Source organism: Juglans microcarpa x Juglans regia, chromosome 4D (assembly GCF_004785595.1).
Source record: "Juglans microcarpa x Juglans regia isolate MS1-56 chromosome 4D, Jm3101_v1.0, whole genome shotgun sequence".
In the NCBI taxonomy this organism is placed as follows: domain Eukaryota; kingdom Viridiplantae; phylum Streptophyta; class Magnoliopsida; order Fagales; family Juglandaceae; genus Juglans; species Juglans microcarpa x Juglans regia.
In genome coordinates, this window is record NC_054600.1 from 19,390,609 (window position 1) to 19,406,593 (window position 15,985).

The window sequence follows — 15,985 nt, forward strand, 5'->3', positions numbered from 1 at the left end:
TAACAGTATTGGCAAATGATCTAAACACCTTCCATTCAAAGCCTCTACTCTCATTTCTTTAAATAGAGACCTGCATTTTTCATTCACCACAAACCTATCCAACCTTTATTTTGTAAAAGACTGATCAAAATGCTTATTGGACCAGGTAAATCCATGGCTAGAACAGCCAAGGTCCCCTAATCCATAATCCTCCAACACCTCTCTAAACAAATTTATTTGACTCTCAGCCCTTCTCTTACCCCCCAACTTTTCCTCTTGCCACAATATTTCATTAAAGTCTCCCCCCTATACACCAAGCAGCATCATTAGAAGGCTTTAACTTCCTTAATAAGTCCCAAGAAAGACGTCTTCTACCTGTCTCAGGATTACCATAAGAACCAGTAAAAGTCCAATCTCTTCCCCTTTTACCCCTTTTAACAAGAACACTAATATGCCAATTCGAGTAATTGATCACCTCCACTCCACTCCCCTCTTTCTGAAACATCACAAGACCTCCTTTCCTCCCAACAAAATCCACAACCAGGCAACCCTCCATACCTAGTCTGCTCTGCAGTCTTGCAATTTTATGAGATATAGTCTTTGTTTCACAAAAGAAAACCAGAGTAGGCCTCATTTCCTTAACCATATGGCTAAGGTCCTGAACTGTCCGAGGGTTGCCAAGCCCTCGGCAGTTCCAACATAAGGTTAACATAATGCCAGGTGGTGCTGCTTAGCAACCACCACCCCTAGCCTGTCCTCATCACAGACCAAAAACTCATTACCTCTCATCCTTTTCCCATCCATCATCAATTCACATTCATCCTCCCTAGGCTCATCGTTACTTTTCAAAGTAGAAAGAGAGCTAGAAAGCTTACCTACCTCAGGCCTAGCTCGAGCCCTTCTCTTCCATCTCGAGGATCTCTTGCTTTCTTGAACTTCTTCCTCTACATTAGGACTATTTCTTTCCAACTGCATCTTGCTTTCAAACCCAACCTTTTGACCATCCTTCTCACATTCATAGACATCTGGCCTTTCCTTGATTACCACCTGCAATTTAACTGGAGATTGTACCTCTAGACCACCACTCAATTCCTCCCCTTCATTTACTACCTCATTTTCCATTTCTCCCTCTTTTAACTCCTCTCCTTTATGCACATTATCACAATTAGTCCCTGACTCTTTCTTTTTTTCTTCATTAAACTCGCTCCCTCTCTAATTCATGCCCTTAGCATTGCCTTTCCTGATTTGAGGTATAGCTCTTAGCCAAGCACCATACTGACCAGAATTCCCTTCCCTTTCCTTACATCCATCCTTCTCATGAACAATCCTTCCACAATTAAAGCAAATCCTAGGCAATTTCTCATGCTGAAATGGCACCCAGCTAGATCTTCCATCCACAATAATGGTTCTTCCATGAGCTAAAGGCCTTCTTAAATCACACTCCACCTTCACCCTTAAACACCTCCCCCAAGCCATACCATCCTCTTATACATCTACCTCCATAACCTCCCCCAAAGTTCTTCCAATTACCTCCTCTATTTTCTTATTCATATAGCTCAGAGGTAAATTCAACATCTGCACCCATAGACAAGCATGATCAAAATCAAGCTGGCTAGGCTGCGTTTCACCCTTAAATCATTGAGAACGAACAAATGGTTATCAAACAGCCATGGACAACCATCAAGAACTCTCACCTTATCTCTTCGATTGACAAAAGAAATAACAAAGCAATTACTCCCAATATCATGAAATTCTAATGGTTTGCCAACCTTCCACACCTTTTCCATCATCAATCTGACAATATCCCTTCCAATCCTATGATCCGAAATCACCTTCCCAAGACTTCTTTCACCCTTTCACCCTACCACCTCCTGTTGATTTCGATCAGACTCTCCTCCTCATTGTTCAACTTCAACCTCTTCCACACATCCTCCATTTCCTCCATCGCACTCCTCTGCTCACCACGCAAGCAACGAGATCCTCTCTGCCTCAGTTGAGGAAGATGACTAACGACTTCACCTCTATCGCTTTCCAGAAAAGGAAAACGGTTGAGAGAATACTCTGTCCCACTACATAAGAACCTAGTTAAGGTAGATGCCTTACTATTTCAACTTGATTATTTTAAACAGCATATTTGTTTTATGCTTACTTTCATTTTTCATATTATCGAACAGCTCTAATTTAAAATAGGATATAGTGTACTCGAATAAACTTCGATAGTCCTGCCCGTAATATATTTTGTTTAGTTCATGTATGTGACTTTTCTGTCTATGTTGCTCACTTCCATTGACAAAGAACGTACTGTGAATAACTTTTTTTGAAGTAATCAAAGATTTATTAAATAACACAAAGGCATGTCCCAAATAGAAAGGCTACGGAATAACTTACTTCCATACTGACTCCTACTTATTCTAATGTTCTCAATGTATCCAAGAGAAGAAGAATGTAAGCCTTAACTGAGGAAATTTTTCTTTTTGGATTTTTATCAATCAGGTCCAGAGACACTTCCAGTGGAACTCTCCACCCATATGGTCATGTATGAGCTTTGGTTGCGCCACCACGTCATCAAATACTGATTTGTTTATAATTCTAGCTAGCTTTCTGTACATTTACTGGCTAGTAACCCAAAAGCTTGTAAATTGTCATACACAGTTCTCTCATCTTTCCTAGTTAGCTTATGATGAAGGGAAGTAAAGTTACTATTTTCCAAACAGTTCATTACATGTTCTTTTTGGTTAAGGCCTCCCTACCTTTTTGTACTTGTCATTTTGGTATTTAACTTCTCGTTGGATACAAGACACGAGTCTTTTTTGTTGTGTTTTTTTTCTTTTTTTTTTTGGCTTTTTGAGGGATGTCTCTCATTGTATGCATGGTTGCTACAACGGATGCTTCCAAGCTGCAGCTTGGGTAAGTAGAAGACAACTTGGGGTTGTCTTTTTTTTTTTTTTTTGGCTTTCTTAAGTTTTGATTGATGTGGATTTATTTTTGTGCATTCTTAACTGGTTGCAGGGGAGGAAAGTAGAAGACAATTTGGGGGTTCCCCTAATCAAGAGATCTTTGGTGAGGGGTGCCTAAGTGCAATTATGAACAAGGTAGCACTAAATAATTTTTTACACTCTACTTCTTTCAACTAACTCTCAATTATGCTATGAGAGTTATGGCAGATAAAATGTTTTGCAAAGACTCTTCCTCCTTGTCTCTGAACTCTTGTACTTATATATCTTTGATATTTTGTATGTTTACTCTCTTCCATTTCAATAGATATTTTTTATTGAAATAGATATTGCTTTTCTCCAAATGTTGATGCTCTTCTCTTTGTTTTGGCATTGATAGCTAGAGTTTAAAATTTTGCTTGGAATATTAAGTTTTGATGGCTATCAGAATGACTTAGAAAGGCCAATGCACATACTTACATGAAAAGATTACTCTTGTCATATTGTTTTGCTTGCTGTCAAGCTGGCTTGAACTTGAGGTGTAATTATGTCAATGAATGTGTTTGTGCATGGCATTTAATTAAGCCAATGAATGTGTTTGTGCATGCCATGTAAACTAAGCCTCTGTGATATTACCTCTGTGACATTAGAGTCAATCTTGCATTTTTTTATTAAAAGTTAAGGTTACTCTCTCATCAATGCTCTTTCTACTTTTATGTTGACTTCTATATTTCATTTTTCTAGGTGTTCAATAACATAGGTATGACCAATATTAATTGAAGTTCAATTAACTGGTCTTTAATTCTATATTTATTTTTAGTCTTTTTCACATCATCATTATTGGTTTATATATTAGGTGTTACAAATACTATTTTATCCGGATTTCTCAAACTATAGGTGTATTCATGCTAGATGTCTGCTTGTCGCCTTTGAATATCGACTTGGTTGACTTCCACACCCAACTTCCTCTTCATAATCTCTTCCTCTGTTTTTCGAAACTCTTCCTCCTTCCTTAACAATTAAGTTTCTATATGAAATTACTCAAATGTCCCTATATCGTAATACAACGTCCTGCCTATTCACTGAATAAATTGGTTAATCGTCAATTATGCAATTATACGATGAGAAAATATTAACATAAAATAAATAAATTGCATAACACCAAGATTGGTAACGAAGGGAAATCCTTTTAAATAACTCTTTAAAAGTAAAACCCTATGTGGTAGCCAAATCAAGAAAAGTCAATTTTATTAATTGAAACTCAATTACAAGCAAGTTTCAAGTACAAAGCCTTTGTCAATTGATACTCTTACTTGATGAGACAAATGAAATTTACTGTAGTAGCAGCCATAACCTTATACGGTCTTCAAATATTGACTTTTCTTCTAGAACTCCAGTGGTTGAATCACGATAACTCAATCTCAATCTTGTAGCTACGATCACACTCTTTGAGAGAAACTGAAAATTCTCCAAAGAATTTTCTTACCAAAATATGCAGTAGAAAATGCTTTAAAAAATATCCAAAACTGAATTGCAATTAGAATATGATCACTTAAACAAATAATCTAAACGTAGTTTGAATTGCAGTAGGATTATGTTGACAAAGCGACTCTATAGCAAGGAACTATTTTGATGGAATGCTAACACCTGACACTTAATCTTCTCAGCATTAGCAATTTCTCATTCAAACTCATCTAAAACACTATTGACTTATCTAAAACACTTCCTAATAACTTCTAAATAAACTCAAAATAGTTATAGATAAAGTCAAAGTATTTTACATTTATTCAAATCACAAAACTAAAAATAAGATGAAGTCTATCATCTTAGTTACCTAGTCCTATCCAAAAGAATCAACTTAGTTACCTAGTTCTAGCCAAACTCTTGCATCTACAATCTCCCTCTTTGGCAGATTGGTGACAAAACGAACTTGATGAATGTAATATAAACCTGTCAAAAGTACAAACAACAGACCAAGAAACCGAGTAGAATTCCAACCAAATAATCAAGAATAAAAAATACTGATATAGAACAGTGACTAAGATTAGTACTATCAAAATTCACAAGATTTAAAATCTAATTCAAAGTCTAAGCATGTTCAGGTCTAACATGAAAATTATGTCCAGTAAAAATAAACTTAAATGAAATAAAATTTTTAAAGTAATTTTGGAAACCAGAATTTAGTTCTTCCCCTTAATATTAAATTATTTTAAACAGAATAACACAAAAAAAGAAAAAGAAAAAGAAAAATTCATTTAACTCCCCCTCAGCAACACACTCCAACTCCCCTTAAATTTCACAATACCAAAAAAATCAATCTGCTTCCCCTCAATCTGCTTTTCTCTTCTCTCCACTCCCCTCTTTTTGTCACTAATCTGACAATCAGCACTATTTTTCCATATCAGAGTCCATGACATTTTCCTACACCTATTGCATCTGTGAATCTCATCTGTGAATGGTTAGTGACACTATCAGAATCAAAATGAATCAAATCCAAACCTATGTGTGCCGTGTAAAAGCTAGGCCGAAACACCATCTAATCTCAACTCAACCATGCATTTAGATATAACTGATGAATAAATATGAAAGCATGTAAAACAATTTACAAAAGATTGAGAAAATTTTGTTAAGACAAAAAATCAAACACTTGGTGGGCATATCATGAAACTAAAGTGTATAAGCATTAACCACCAAAAATCCTTCCTTAGTACATGAACAAAAACAGGCCCACATCACACAATCCACTTCTGCACACCCGAACCATGCAAACAATCCAAGTTTCAAGTCGCACCAAAAAACAACAATCCCAAATAGGTGTATGCAGTGCCCTAAAACTCGAAAGGAGGAGAAAATAAAAGAATAGAGCACTTACCGTGATTTGGAATCGGCTGTAGATGAGGAGTTCAACGCGATTTCTAAGGAACGAAGTGATCTAGAACACTAGAAAAGTGAGAACTTGTGTTCGGCTAGGGCATAAAGAGACTGAGAGAGACGTGGGTGAGTGAAGCAGGAAATTTCGGGGGGTGAGTGTCTATTCAACCACTAAGCAACTTAAGTTACTATGTGACCTGTCCTGTCATGCACGAGCCCATGGCATAGAGTCCTACTGAGATATAAACACTGAGACAAGAAAAAAAAAAAAAAACCCTTCCGAAACACGACTTCCAAACCATATGCAACATGCCCTCATGCAAAAAAAGGCCCACCCATATACCAACTAAAAAAACAACTGTGCATGCATATCAAGACTCAAAAACAAAATAAACTGGTACTGATCTGGTACAAAATTAATGCTCATATGCCAAAAACATGAGAAATAAAAAATCACAAAAATAAAAGATAAATAAAATAACATAAAGGCTGACCCACACCCTTAATTTTTTTTAAACAACTTAATTCTTTTGATGCCAAATCACTTGCCTAAATGCACCAAGTGTCCAAATACAATGTTCCAATCACATAACTAACATTGAAAGAGGTTTATACTCTCTTATTTGAAATAAAGAACCCAAAGAAATAAGTGTGGACACAGCACAAAGTCATCATGGCCAAAGTCTATGTGGGTGCGTGAATGAGGCAACTTACTACCACCATCAGATATTTAAATATATATATTTTTATTTTGCTTTTTTTTTTTTCTTTCACATAGATACTCCCAAATGGGTTATCTTTGATCTCAAAAATCAAACTTTATGCTAGAGCCTAGATACTTGAAAAGAGTATCTTCTCTAGACATGAGGTTGCTCAACCCTTTGTATGGTCATTTTATTGCTCATCTTTTTCCACAATGAATAGAGCAATGGTTTTTTTATAAGGACTTAAGGAACAAGATTTGTGTAGGTCATTTTTTTGCAATGAAGAAACACCGATTTTTTCTATATGGATCAAACTTCAATGTCCGGCAAGAAGAGACCTCATGACTTTTAGTACTAGGTTCAACTAGTGTTAGTCAATTTAAGGTTATGACTCCTTTGGATAGCATCTCTGAGACTTAATGGGACATACATAATAAAAAAAATTGTGGAAAATATGTTCCTCACAGTGCACTAGAATATAATTTTTCCAAAATGAGTCATGGGTCTACACTCACATTGTAGACTATAAAAAAAAATAGAGAGATGTTCCACATCCAAGTAAAGGAGGTGTGAGGGTCCGAGTACTCTTGACTTGGTTAGGCAAAAATGATACCTTCCTTTTTAATTTTTAATTTTAATTTTATTTTATATGCAAACTAGAAAAACAAAAGACAACTCAACCAAACCATTTTGGGTTAAATTTTAAGGCAAGTTTTACATCATCACAACTTTTTGTGATCTTATCCTTTTTCCAAGATAAAATTGAGACAACTCACATATCTTGGCACTTATGGTGTTTATTTGTTAGCTTTACTCTAGGACTTGGTTTCCAAGTGTCTTTACATTTTTCTTTGATTTTATTTCAGCTCTATTTTTCTACACTTTAGAGCATTCACATCCTATTCCCCATAAAATTTCCTAAATTTTAACTAAAATACATCATTTCCTAAATTTTATCCCGAATTTTAAGTATCGTCAAAAAACCTCTTGCATCCCATTTCCTATCTTTTCTTTATCCTATTAAAATAACTTTTTCCTATTCATACTTTATTACTTTGTTCTCTCACTTCTATTTCCATTCTTAACCACTACATTTTTTTTTTATTCCTATTCATTTCAAAATCACATTTTTTGTCTTTCCTCCAACAGTAGTTTTTCTTGTCTGCTCTACAACGGTAACTTTTTTTGTCTTCTCTCTAGCAGGAACATTCTTTCATCCTATTGTAACGGTAACTTCTTTTTTATTTTTATTTTTTATAAATAGGCATTTTGGTTACAATCACATTCTCACATTCTCATGAACCTAACCCCTATTTCATCTTACAAATTTCCAATTTTTGACTTTATCTCCTACTCACTTCATCAAATGGCTAGTTCGTTCTTCCGTAAATTGTTGCTTAACTTATCCTCTGAAGATGAGTTGGAGGTTGTTTTTAATGATGATGACCTATCAGCATCCCAACGTGGTCGCAATCGGCAGCGTCGTAAGTATATTTAGCTTGATCATATTCAAGGGCAAAAACAGCTATTTCGTGACTATTTTGCAGAACCACCAATATATCCCTCAAATCTTTTTCGAAGGAGATTTCGTATGAGTTGCCTGCTATTTCTTCGTATTCTTAATGAGGTTGAGGTTTATGAGCCCTACTTCTTCCAAAAAAATAGATAATGTCAGAAGACTTAGTTTATTTTCTATGCCAAAGATAATTGCTACCATTAGAATGCTTGCATATAGAGTAACTGCTGATTTTATGGATGAATATATATGAATTGGAGAAAGCACCGCAATGGAGAGCCTAAAGAAATTAGTAAAGACAATCCTTGTTGTTTTTTCTAATGAATATTTGCAGTCTTCAAATGCTAATGATATTGCTCGATTGCTCGCGGTTGGTAAACAACGTGGATTCCCTAGGATGCTCAGAAACTTTGATTGCATGCATTGTAAGTGAAAAAATTGTCCCGCTACGTGGAAAGGTATGTACTCTGACCATATTCGTAAACCAACAATTATTTTAGAAGCGATTGTTTCGTATGATCTTTGGATATGACATGTAGTTTTTGGTTTGTCTAGTTCACATGACGATATCAATGTGCTAGAGAGATCTTTTATTTTCACAGAACTGGCACAAGGTCGTGCTCCAGAAGTAAATTACTCAGCCAATGACAATGAGTACAAAATGGGGTGCTACCTTACTGATGGCATTTATCCAAAGTGGTCAACTTTTGTTAAGACAATTCCATTTCCACAAGGGAACAAGAAGACACATTTTGTAGCAGCACAAGAATCAGCACGAAATGATGTAAAGCGTACATTTGGGATCCTTCAACAATGATTCGCTATCATTTGTGGACCTTCACGAATGTTTAAGATCAAAGATCTTATATATATAATGAAAGCATGTATTATTCTACATACCTTGATCATCGAAGACGAGTGTGATGATAATCTGGTCCCAAACATTGAGTATGATCAACTTGATGATGAGTTTCCAAAACTGTCGCGCAATTGTACAACCAAGCTTATGGACTTCACCCAACGTTATCATCAAATTAGAGACATGTCGGCACATCCATCAGCTTCAAGCAGATCTTATTGAACATCAATGGCAATTCTATTCCCAACAGTAGACTAGCAGCATAATATTTGTATTTTATTCATGTTAGTAGTGACTATATTTTAGTTTATCAAATTTCCATTCCCTAGAGCGAGGTGCTGTGGTAGGTTCCCCTCCGGGTAAGAAGCGACTGAACGTTGATGGTGAAGGGAGCAGCTCCGGGTCGCCACAGAAGTTTGTGCAAAGGATCGGGGCCAGAGCGCAGGCAGCTTCCGGTATACGTATTGGGGGCCGAGCTCCAGTTTGTGGTAGATGTAATAGAGCCCACGAGGGCGAGTGTCGTCAGCGTTGGAACCAGTGCTTTGAGTGTGGTCAGACAGGACACTTTGCTCGTGAGTGCCCTAATTGGACCCAAGGGAATCAGGGTGGTCATCGCGGTGGTAGGACTAATCAGAGGCAATTAGTTCAGGCTCGGGTGTATGCAGTGACTCCTGGTAGTGCTGGCGACGAGATTCCAGGGACTCAGGACGCTGGAGTTACGGCAGGTATGGGTCTAATCTTACCTTTCGTAATGGATGCCATGTGTGGTTTATTCTTGGGTTTTGGAAAGTTATGCAAGCTGTATCCATGCCCGTTGGGTGTTGGAGGTTGTGTGATTTTCTTAAGAGTGTTCTGGTTGTATTTGGTATCCTGCTTTAGAGTGATGATTGGCCCTACAAATTTCGAGAACGAAATTTTATTTTAAGGGGGGGAGGATGTAACACCCCGTATTTCAGTGTATTTTTACTGAAGGATTATTTTTTATTGTTCAAAAAATTATCCTCTTATTTTAAAATTGGTTGGATTTTTAGTAAGTTTATTTCTATGATTTTAATTTGGTGAAAATTATTTTTATGTGCTTTCCAAATATTTATTTATTGTTATGCATTTAAATTGCTTTTAATATTTAAATTAATTACTGTGGGATTTAATTATTTCAATTTGACTTTATCATTACGTTTAAATTATTTTATTTAACTTGTGGTTTTAAAATCATCTCCGTTGGATCATTTTTGTGACCCAAGTTATGAGGATTGGACCTCATTTCTTTTCCCTCTATTTTTCTTTTCCTTTTCCTTTTCATTTTCTTCTTTTCTTTTTTTCTTTTTCTTTTTCTTCTCCCTGGCTTTCTCCCCCATGCGCGCGAATTCCCTCTCCTTTTCTCTCTCCCCGCGTCCGTTTCTCCCCCCACCAGCTGTGATACCACCTGTGACGCCCCGACTCCCACGTACAAAAAAAACAAGGGAATCGTGACGTCAGGATGGTGACAACACGGTCACACATCCCAACGAAGTGCCAGTGTGTGTGCATCATGCAAAGGTGCACAATAAAAGTCGCAGCGGATAATATAAATAAGTCAACTAAGTACCAGAAATTTAAATACAAATATTTAACACAATTTATCTTAAAAATTATACAGTCATCCCAAATATAATACAAAAGGTAAATACATAAATTGATAAAATCATAACTCACTAAACAGGAGCAATCCCAGATCACTCCTCCAAGGGAGCCAAGCTAAGGCTCGTCATCATCATCTGCATCAAAATCTGCGATACCATAAAATGGTACCATAGGTAAGTATAAACCAAACAACTCTCGGGATAAAAATACATTAATGCAACCAACAATATAGCAAAATACATTTAGCCATAAAATATCATTTTTTCCCAGAAAAATGATTATTTCCAACACACGCCAAAAATCCCATTTTGGCCCAAAATATCCGTAACACATTTTCCCATAAAATGATTCACACAAACAATCCATTTATCGGACACTGTAGGCGGGAATCGCAGGCGGGACTCTACCACCGTCCCTGCTTACCACCATCCCTACTGCGTGCACCGTAGGCGGGAATCACAGGCGGGACACAACCACCATCCCTGCTTACCACCATCCCTATCGCGTGCACCGTAGGCGGGAATCACAGGCGGGACTCTACCACCAATCCTACAGTTCCTTTACACACAATGAATACTTAACAGAGCACTGTAGGCGGGAATCACAGGCGGGACACAACCACCATCCCTGCTTACCACCATCCCTACAGTCTCTTTTCCTTTTATTCATATGAAAATCCAATTTCCAATAAACACATGAAAATGTATGCAATCATGCGAAAACCCAGTTTTCTTTACAAACATGATCATGCATGCAATATGCGATGTACATGAACAAGCCGTAACCAACAACCAACAACCACAATTCACAATGCAAACAACACACAACTCCGTCCACAATCCATCCGACCCCCGAAACTCCTCGACTCAGTCCGGCAAAACAAACCAATTCACAGATAATATGTGTTAGTGCAAAAACATATTTAAATCACGAAAGTTCTTTAAGGAAAATACTTACAGTGCAATATAATAATTTCCGGAGGATCTCGAAGTTGCAAGTGGTGATTTCTGAGCAACACCACAGTGTAAAATACACTGTGGCCGTGGGTCACAGATACCCACTTTTCAACGAGGACAAACGAAGACCCAAGATTGATAGGGTAGGGCCTAGAGAGGTCGGTGAAGCCAATGGTGGCGGTGGTTTGCCGTGGGTGGCGGCGGAATGGGCGGTAGAAGACCAAAATGCCCAAATCGGAAATGTAGTTGGTGGAGCTTCACCGGTGACGGATCGGAGGTGGGGTTGGGTCCAATGGGTTGCCAAGAGGTCGGGGATGAAGTGGTAGGAAGATGGTGGCCAATGGCGGTGCGACGGCGGCGCAATGGCGGAAAGTGTACCGCGGCGTCGTGGGTTTCGTGGGCTTCGTGGAGGCTAACGGCAGCACGAACGGCGGTGATATTGGTGGGGTAGGACGGCCGGCGGCTGGGGAATCTAATGGGCTGGGCGGTGTCGACCACCGCCGGCGGACGGCGGCGCAGCTGGTGGGGGGAGAAACGGACGCGGGGAGAGAGAAAAGGAGAGGGAATTCGCGCGCACGGGGGAGAAAGCTAGGGAGAAGAAAAAGAAAAAGAAAAAAAGAAAAGAAGAAAAGAAAAAGAAAAGGAAAAGAAAAATAGAGGGAAAAGAAATGAGGTCCAATCCTCATAACTTGGGTCACAAAAATGATCCAACGGAGATGATTTTAAAACCACAAGTTAAATAAAATAATTTAAACGTAATGATAAAGTCAAATTGAAATAATTAAATCCCACAGTAATTAATTTAAATATTAAAAGCAATTTAAATGCATAACAATAAATAAATATTTGGAAAGCACATAAAAATAATTTTCACCAAATTAAAATCATAGAAATAAACTTACTAAAAATCCAACCAATTTTAAAATAAGAGGATAAATTTTTGAACAATAAAAAATAATCCTTCAGTAAAAATACACTGAAATACGGGGTGTTACATGTTCCATCTACAGAAGATGGAAAATATGATTCCATAATATCAAGTGGTAATCTGTAATAGTTTCTATAATTGTAAGGGCCAATTTCCTGTTTTCAAAATATCCATGCAAACAATCCAATGGCTACATCTTTATTCTAGCATAAATGTTAACCGCATCTAAGAAAAATTAAATGGACAGAGTATCAATAATGTCCAACCTTCTAACATAATTCTAGAACTGCTCGTCTTAAAAACTTTAAACTGTCTCAATATCAATAACATCTAACCTTAATAGAAATTGTAAATAGTACACTCATCCATACAACAATTGTTAGAAACAAAAAAAAATAAAAAATAAACTTGTTATTTTTTCCAAATCACACCAAATCTTCTGTAGCATTACGTCTCGCCATGATTTCCCTCCATCGTTGCTGGAAATATACCCATTGCAATCCAGGCAAGGTACTTACGTCGATCATCATAATGTGCTCATCTGCTTCCTTCTTGGCAAACTCTACTTTCTCCACCTCCAACCTCAATCTCTCATCCTCTTGACGGATTTTATTTCCCTCTTTTTCCTAGTCATATTCAATCTTGGCGGCTTTGAGAAGAAAAAAACTCTTTCTCCTGAGCATGTGACTCCTCCAAAAGCGTATACTTCAGCTTACTCAGCTTAATAATCTCCTCAGCTGGCCTGCCTTCGGCCTTTCGTTATCTTTTCTCAGCTTTCCTTCCCATTTGCCGTTCCAAATACTAAGCTTCATTGTCCACAACATTCTTTGCCTAGAGATAAAAAATTGAATCTATTGTAGCTCCCGAACATTGAGTCGGGGTCAGGGACGGGGACATCGTCGACCTTCGCTTTGAACTGTCATTTGTGCAACGCTGAATCCATTTAGGTTGATCCTTCAACAGGTGCCAATAATGCTCGAACTCGAAAAAACATTTCTCTAGCGATTGGTACATGATCTTGGCTTTGTCAAACTTGCAAGTAAACAAAGAAAGACAATTAAGATAATTGAAAATACATTGCTATGTAAAACAAATAAAAGTATCGATATTCTACCTTGTCTTGCTCGGTCATGCCACTTTGATTCAAACCTTCAACTTGGGCTAATTTCACACAAAATTTGTTTGTTGCCTTTTGAATGGATGACCACCAATGTAAAGACTTTATGGTTCGGTCATTTGTGGTTTGTTTAAACTGCTGGAAGTATTCAAAAAAAATTTTCCAAAGTTGGGAGTGTTTTTGGTCAGTTCCAGCAACGACATCAATGCTACAATTAAGCCATGCGGAGATAAGTAACTTATCTTCTTTGGGGGTGAAGCTCGCACCCCTAGCTACTTTCCTTATGCCGAGAGGATCATTATGGGGTATGGATGGAGAGTCATCAACAATCATAGGAGACTCTCCACTTTGACCACCGCAAGTGGGGTCAAGTTGAGGATCTTGACTTAGGAGGTTGGTGAAGTATATATGTCTAGGGTCTTGTGAATCAATCTCTAAAAAAGTATACACACACAAAATTTGATACAAATGTTAGACACATAACAACAAAGTTTGGGGTGATTTTGTAGGCGGCTCAGGAGCCGAGTGGTAACATACTGGAAATTTGGCACCCTCCAATGGCTGCAAAACCAGTTGCCACACCTTATTGGCAGTCTAGATTACCATGCCATAGAGGAGCTAACCAAATTTCCTATGTCACCAACTTGGATTTGTCATCATCACAGCCGAGGGAGGTAATCCAACAAAGGTTAGGTGAGGCACATTACTTCTCCATCACAGTAAAATTAGCAACATATCACAAAATGGCTGCAAAACCTTAACCTCGGTTGCCTTTAGTGAAAAAAAATCACAGAATGTTTGATGGCCATCCAGATTAGGATTACCCAGCCATATGTATCGGGTCCCACTAAAACTTGTGAATCAACCCCCCAAGCATACAAATTGCTATGTGTTGTTTAAATGATATGTTCTATTTCAATGCTTTGGGCTGGTCTATGAAGACCGATTTCCTGGTATAACTTTACAAACAATTAACCATTAGCATTGAAACAACAAATGAGACTTGACACAACACATAAGCAATGACACAACACATAACACAACATTGAGACAGAGCACAAGGGCATTGAAATACAACACAACATTGAAATAGAAAATAGCAATGGGTCTGCATAGACCAACCTAAAGCATTGACACAACACATAGCATAGAAACACAACACAATAGCAATGAGTCTACACAGACCAACCCAAAGCATTAACACAACACATAGCATTGAAACACAACATAGCATTGAAACAGAAAATAGCAATGGATCTGCACAGACCAACTCAAAGCTTTGACACACAACATAGCATTGAAACACAACGCAACATTGAAATAGAAAATAGCAATGGGTCTGCACAGACCAACCCAAAGCATTGAAATAGCACATAGCATTGAAACACAACACAACATTGAGACAAAACATAGCAACGGGTCTGCACAGACCAATCCAAAGCAATGACACAACACATAACACAACATTGAGACAGAGCACAAGGGCATTGAAATACAACACAACATTGAAATAGAAAATAGCAATGGGTCTGCATAGACCAACCTAAAGCATTGACACAGCACATAGCATAGAAACACAACACAATAGCAATGAGTCTACACAGACCAACCCAAAGCATTAACACAACACATAGCATTGAAACACAACATAGCATTGAAACAGAAAATAGCAATGGGTCTGCACATACCAACTCAAAGCTTTGACACACAACATAGCATTGAAACACAACGCAACATTGAGACAAAACATAGCAATGGGTCTACACAGACCAATCCAGAGCAATGACAGAACACATAACACAACATTGAGACAGAGCACAAGGGCATTGAAATACAACACAACATTAAAATAGAAAATAGGAATGGGTCTGCATAGACCAACCTAAAGCATTGACACAGCACATAGCATAGAAACACAACACAATAGCAATGAGTCTACACAGACCAACCCAAAGCATTAACACAACACATAGCATTGAAACACAACATAGCATTGAAACAGAAAATAGCAATGGGTCTGCACAGACCAACTCAAAGCTTTGACACACAACATGGCATTGAAACACAACACAACATTGAAACAGAAAATAGCAATGGGTCTGCACAGACCAACCCAAAGCATTGAAATAGCACATAGCATTGAAACACAACACAACATTGAGACAAAACATAGCAATGGGTCTGCACAGACCAATCCAGAGCAATGACACAACACATTGCATTGAAACATAGCACAACATTGAGACAGAACATAGCAATGGGTCTGCACAGACCAACCCAAAGCATTGACACATCACATAGCATTGAAACACAACACAACATTGAGACAGAACATACCAATGGGTCTGCACAGACCAACCCAAAGCATTGACACAACACATAGCATTGAAACACAACACAACATTGAGACAGAACATAGCAATGGGTCTGCACAGACCAACCTAAAGCAATGACACATCACATAGCATTCAACCAACAAATAAGCATTGAGAGAGCACA

At 37.8% G+C, this 15,985-nt stretch overlaps 1 protein-coding gene across 1 annotated transcript; it reads left to right on the top strand.

The window, feature by feature from the left end:
* Positions 1–8,274: 8,274 nt before the first annotated feature.
* LOC121260195 lies at positions 8,275–8,820 on the top strand. Its single transcript, XM_041162039.1, has 2 exons — positions 8,275–8,428; positions 8,543–8,820. The coding sequence occupies exons 1-2, from the start codon at positions 8,275–8,277 to the stop codon at positions 8,818–8,820; spliced, it is 432 nt and encodes a 143-aa protein (XP_041017973.1).
* Positions 8,821–15,985: the final 7,165 nt, after the last annotated feature.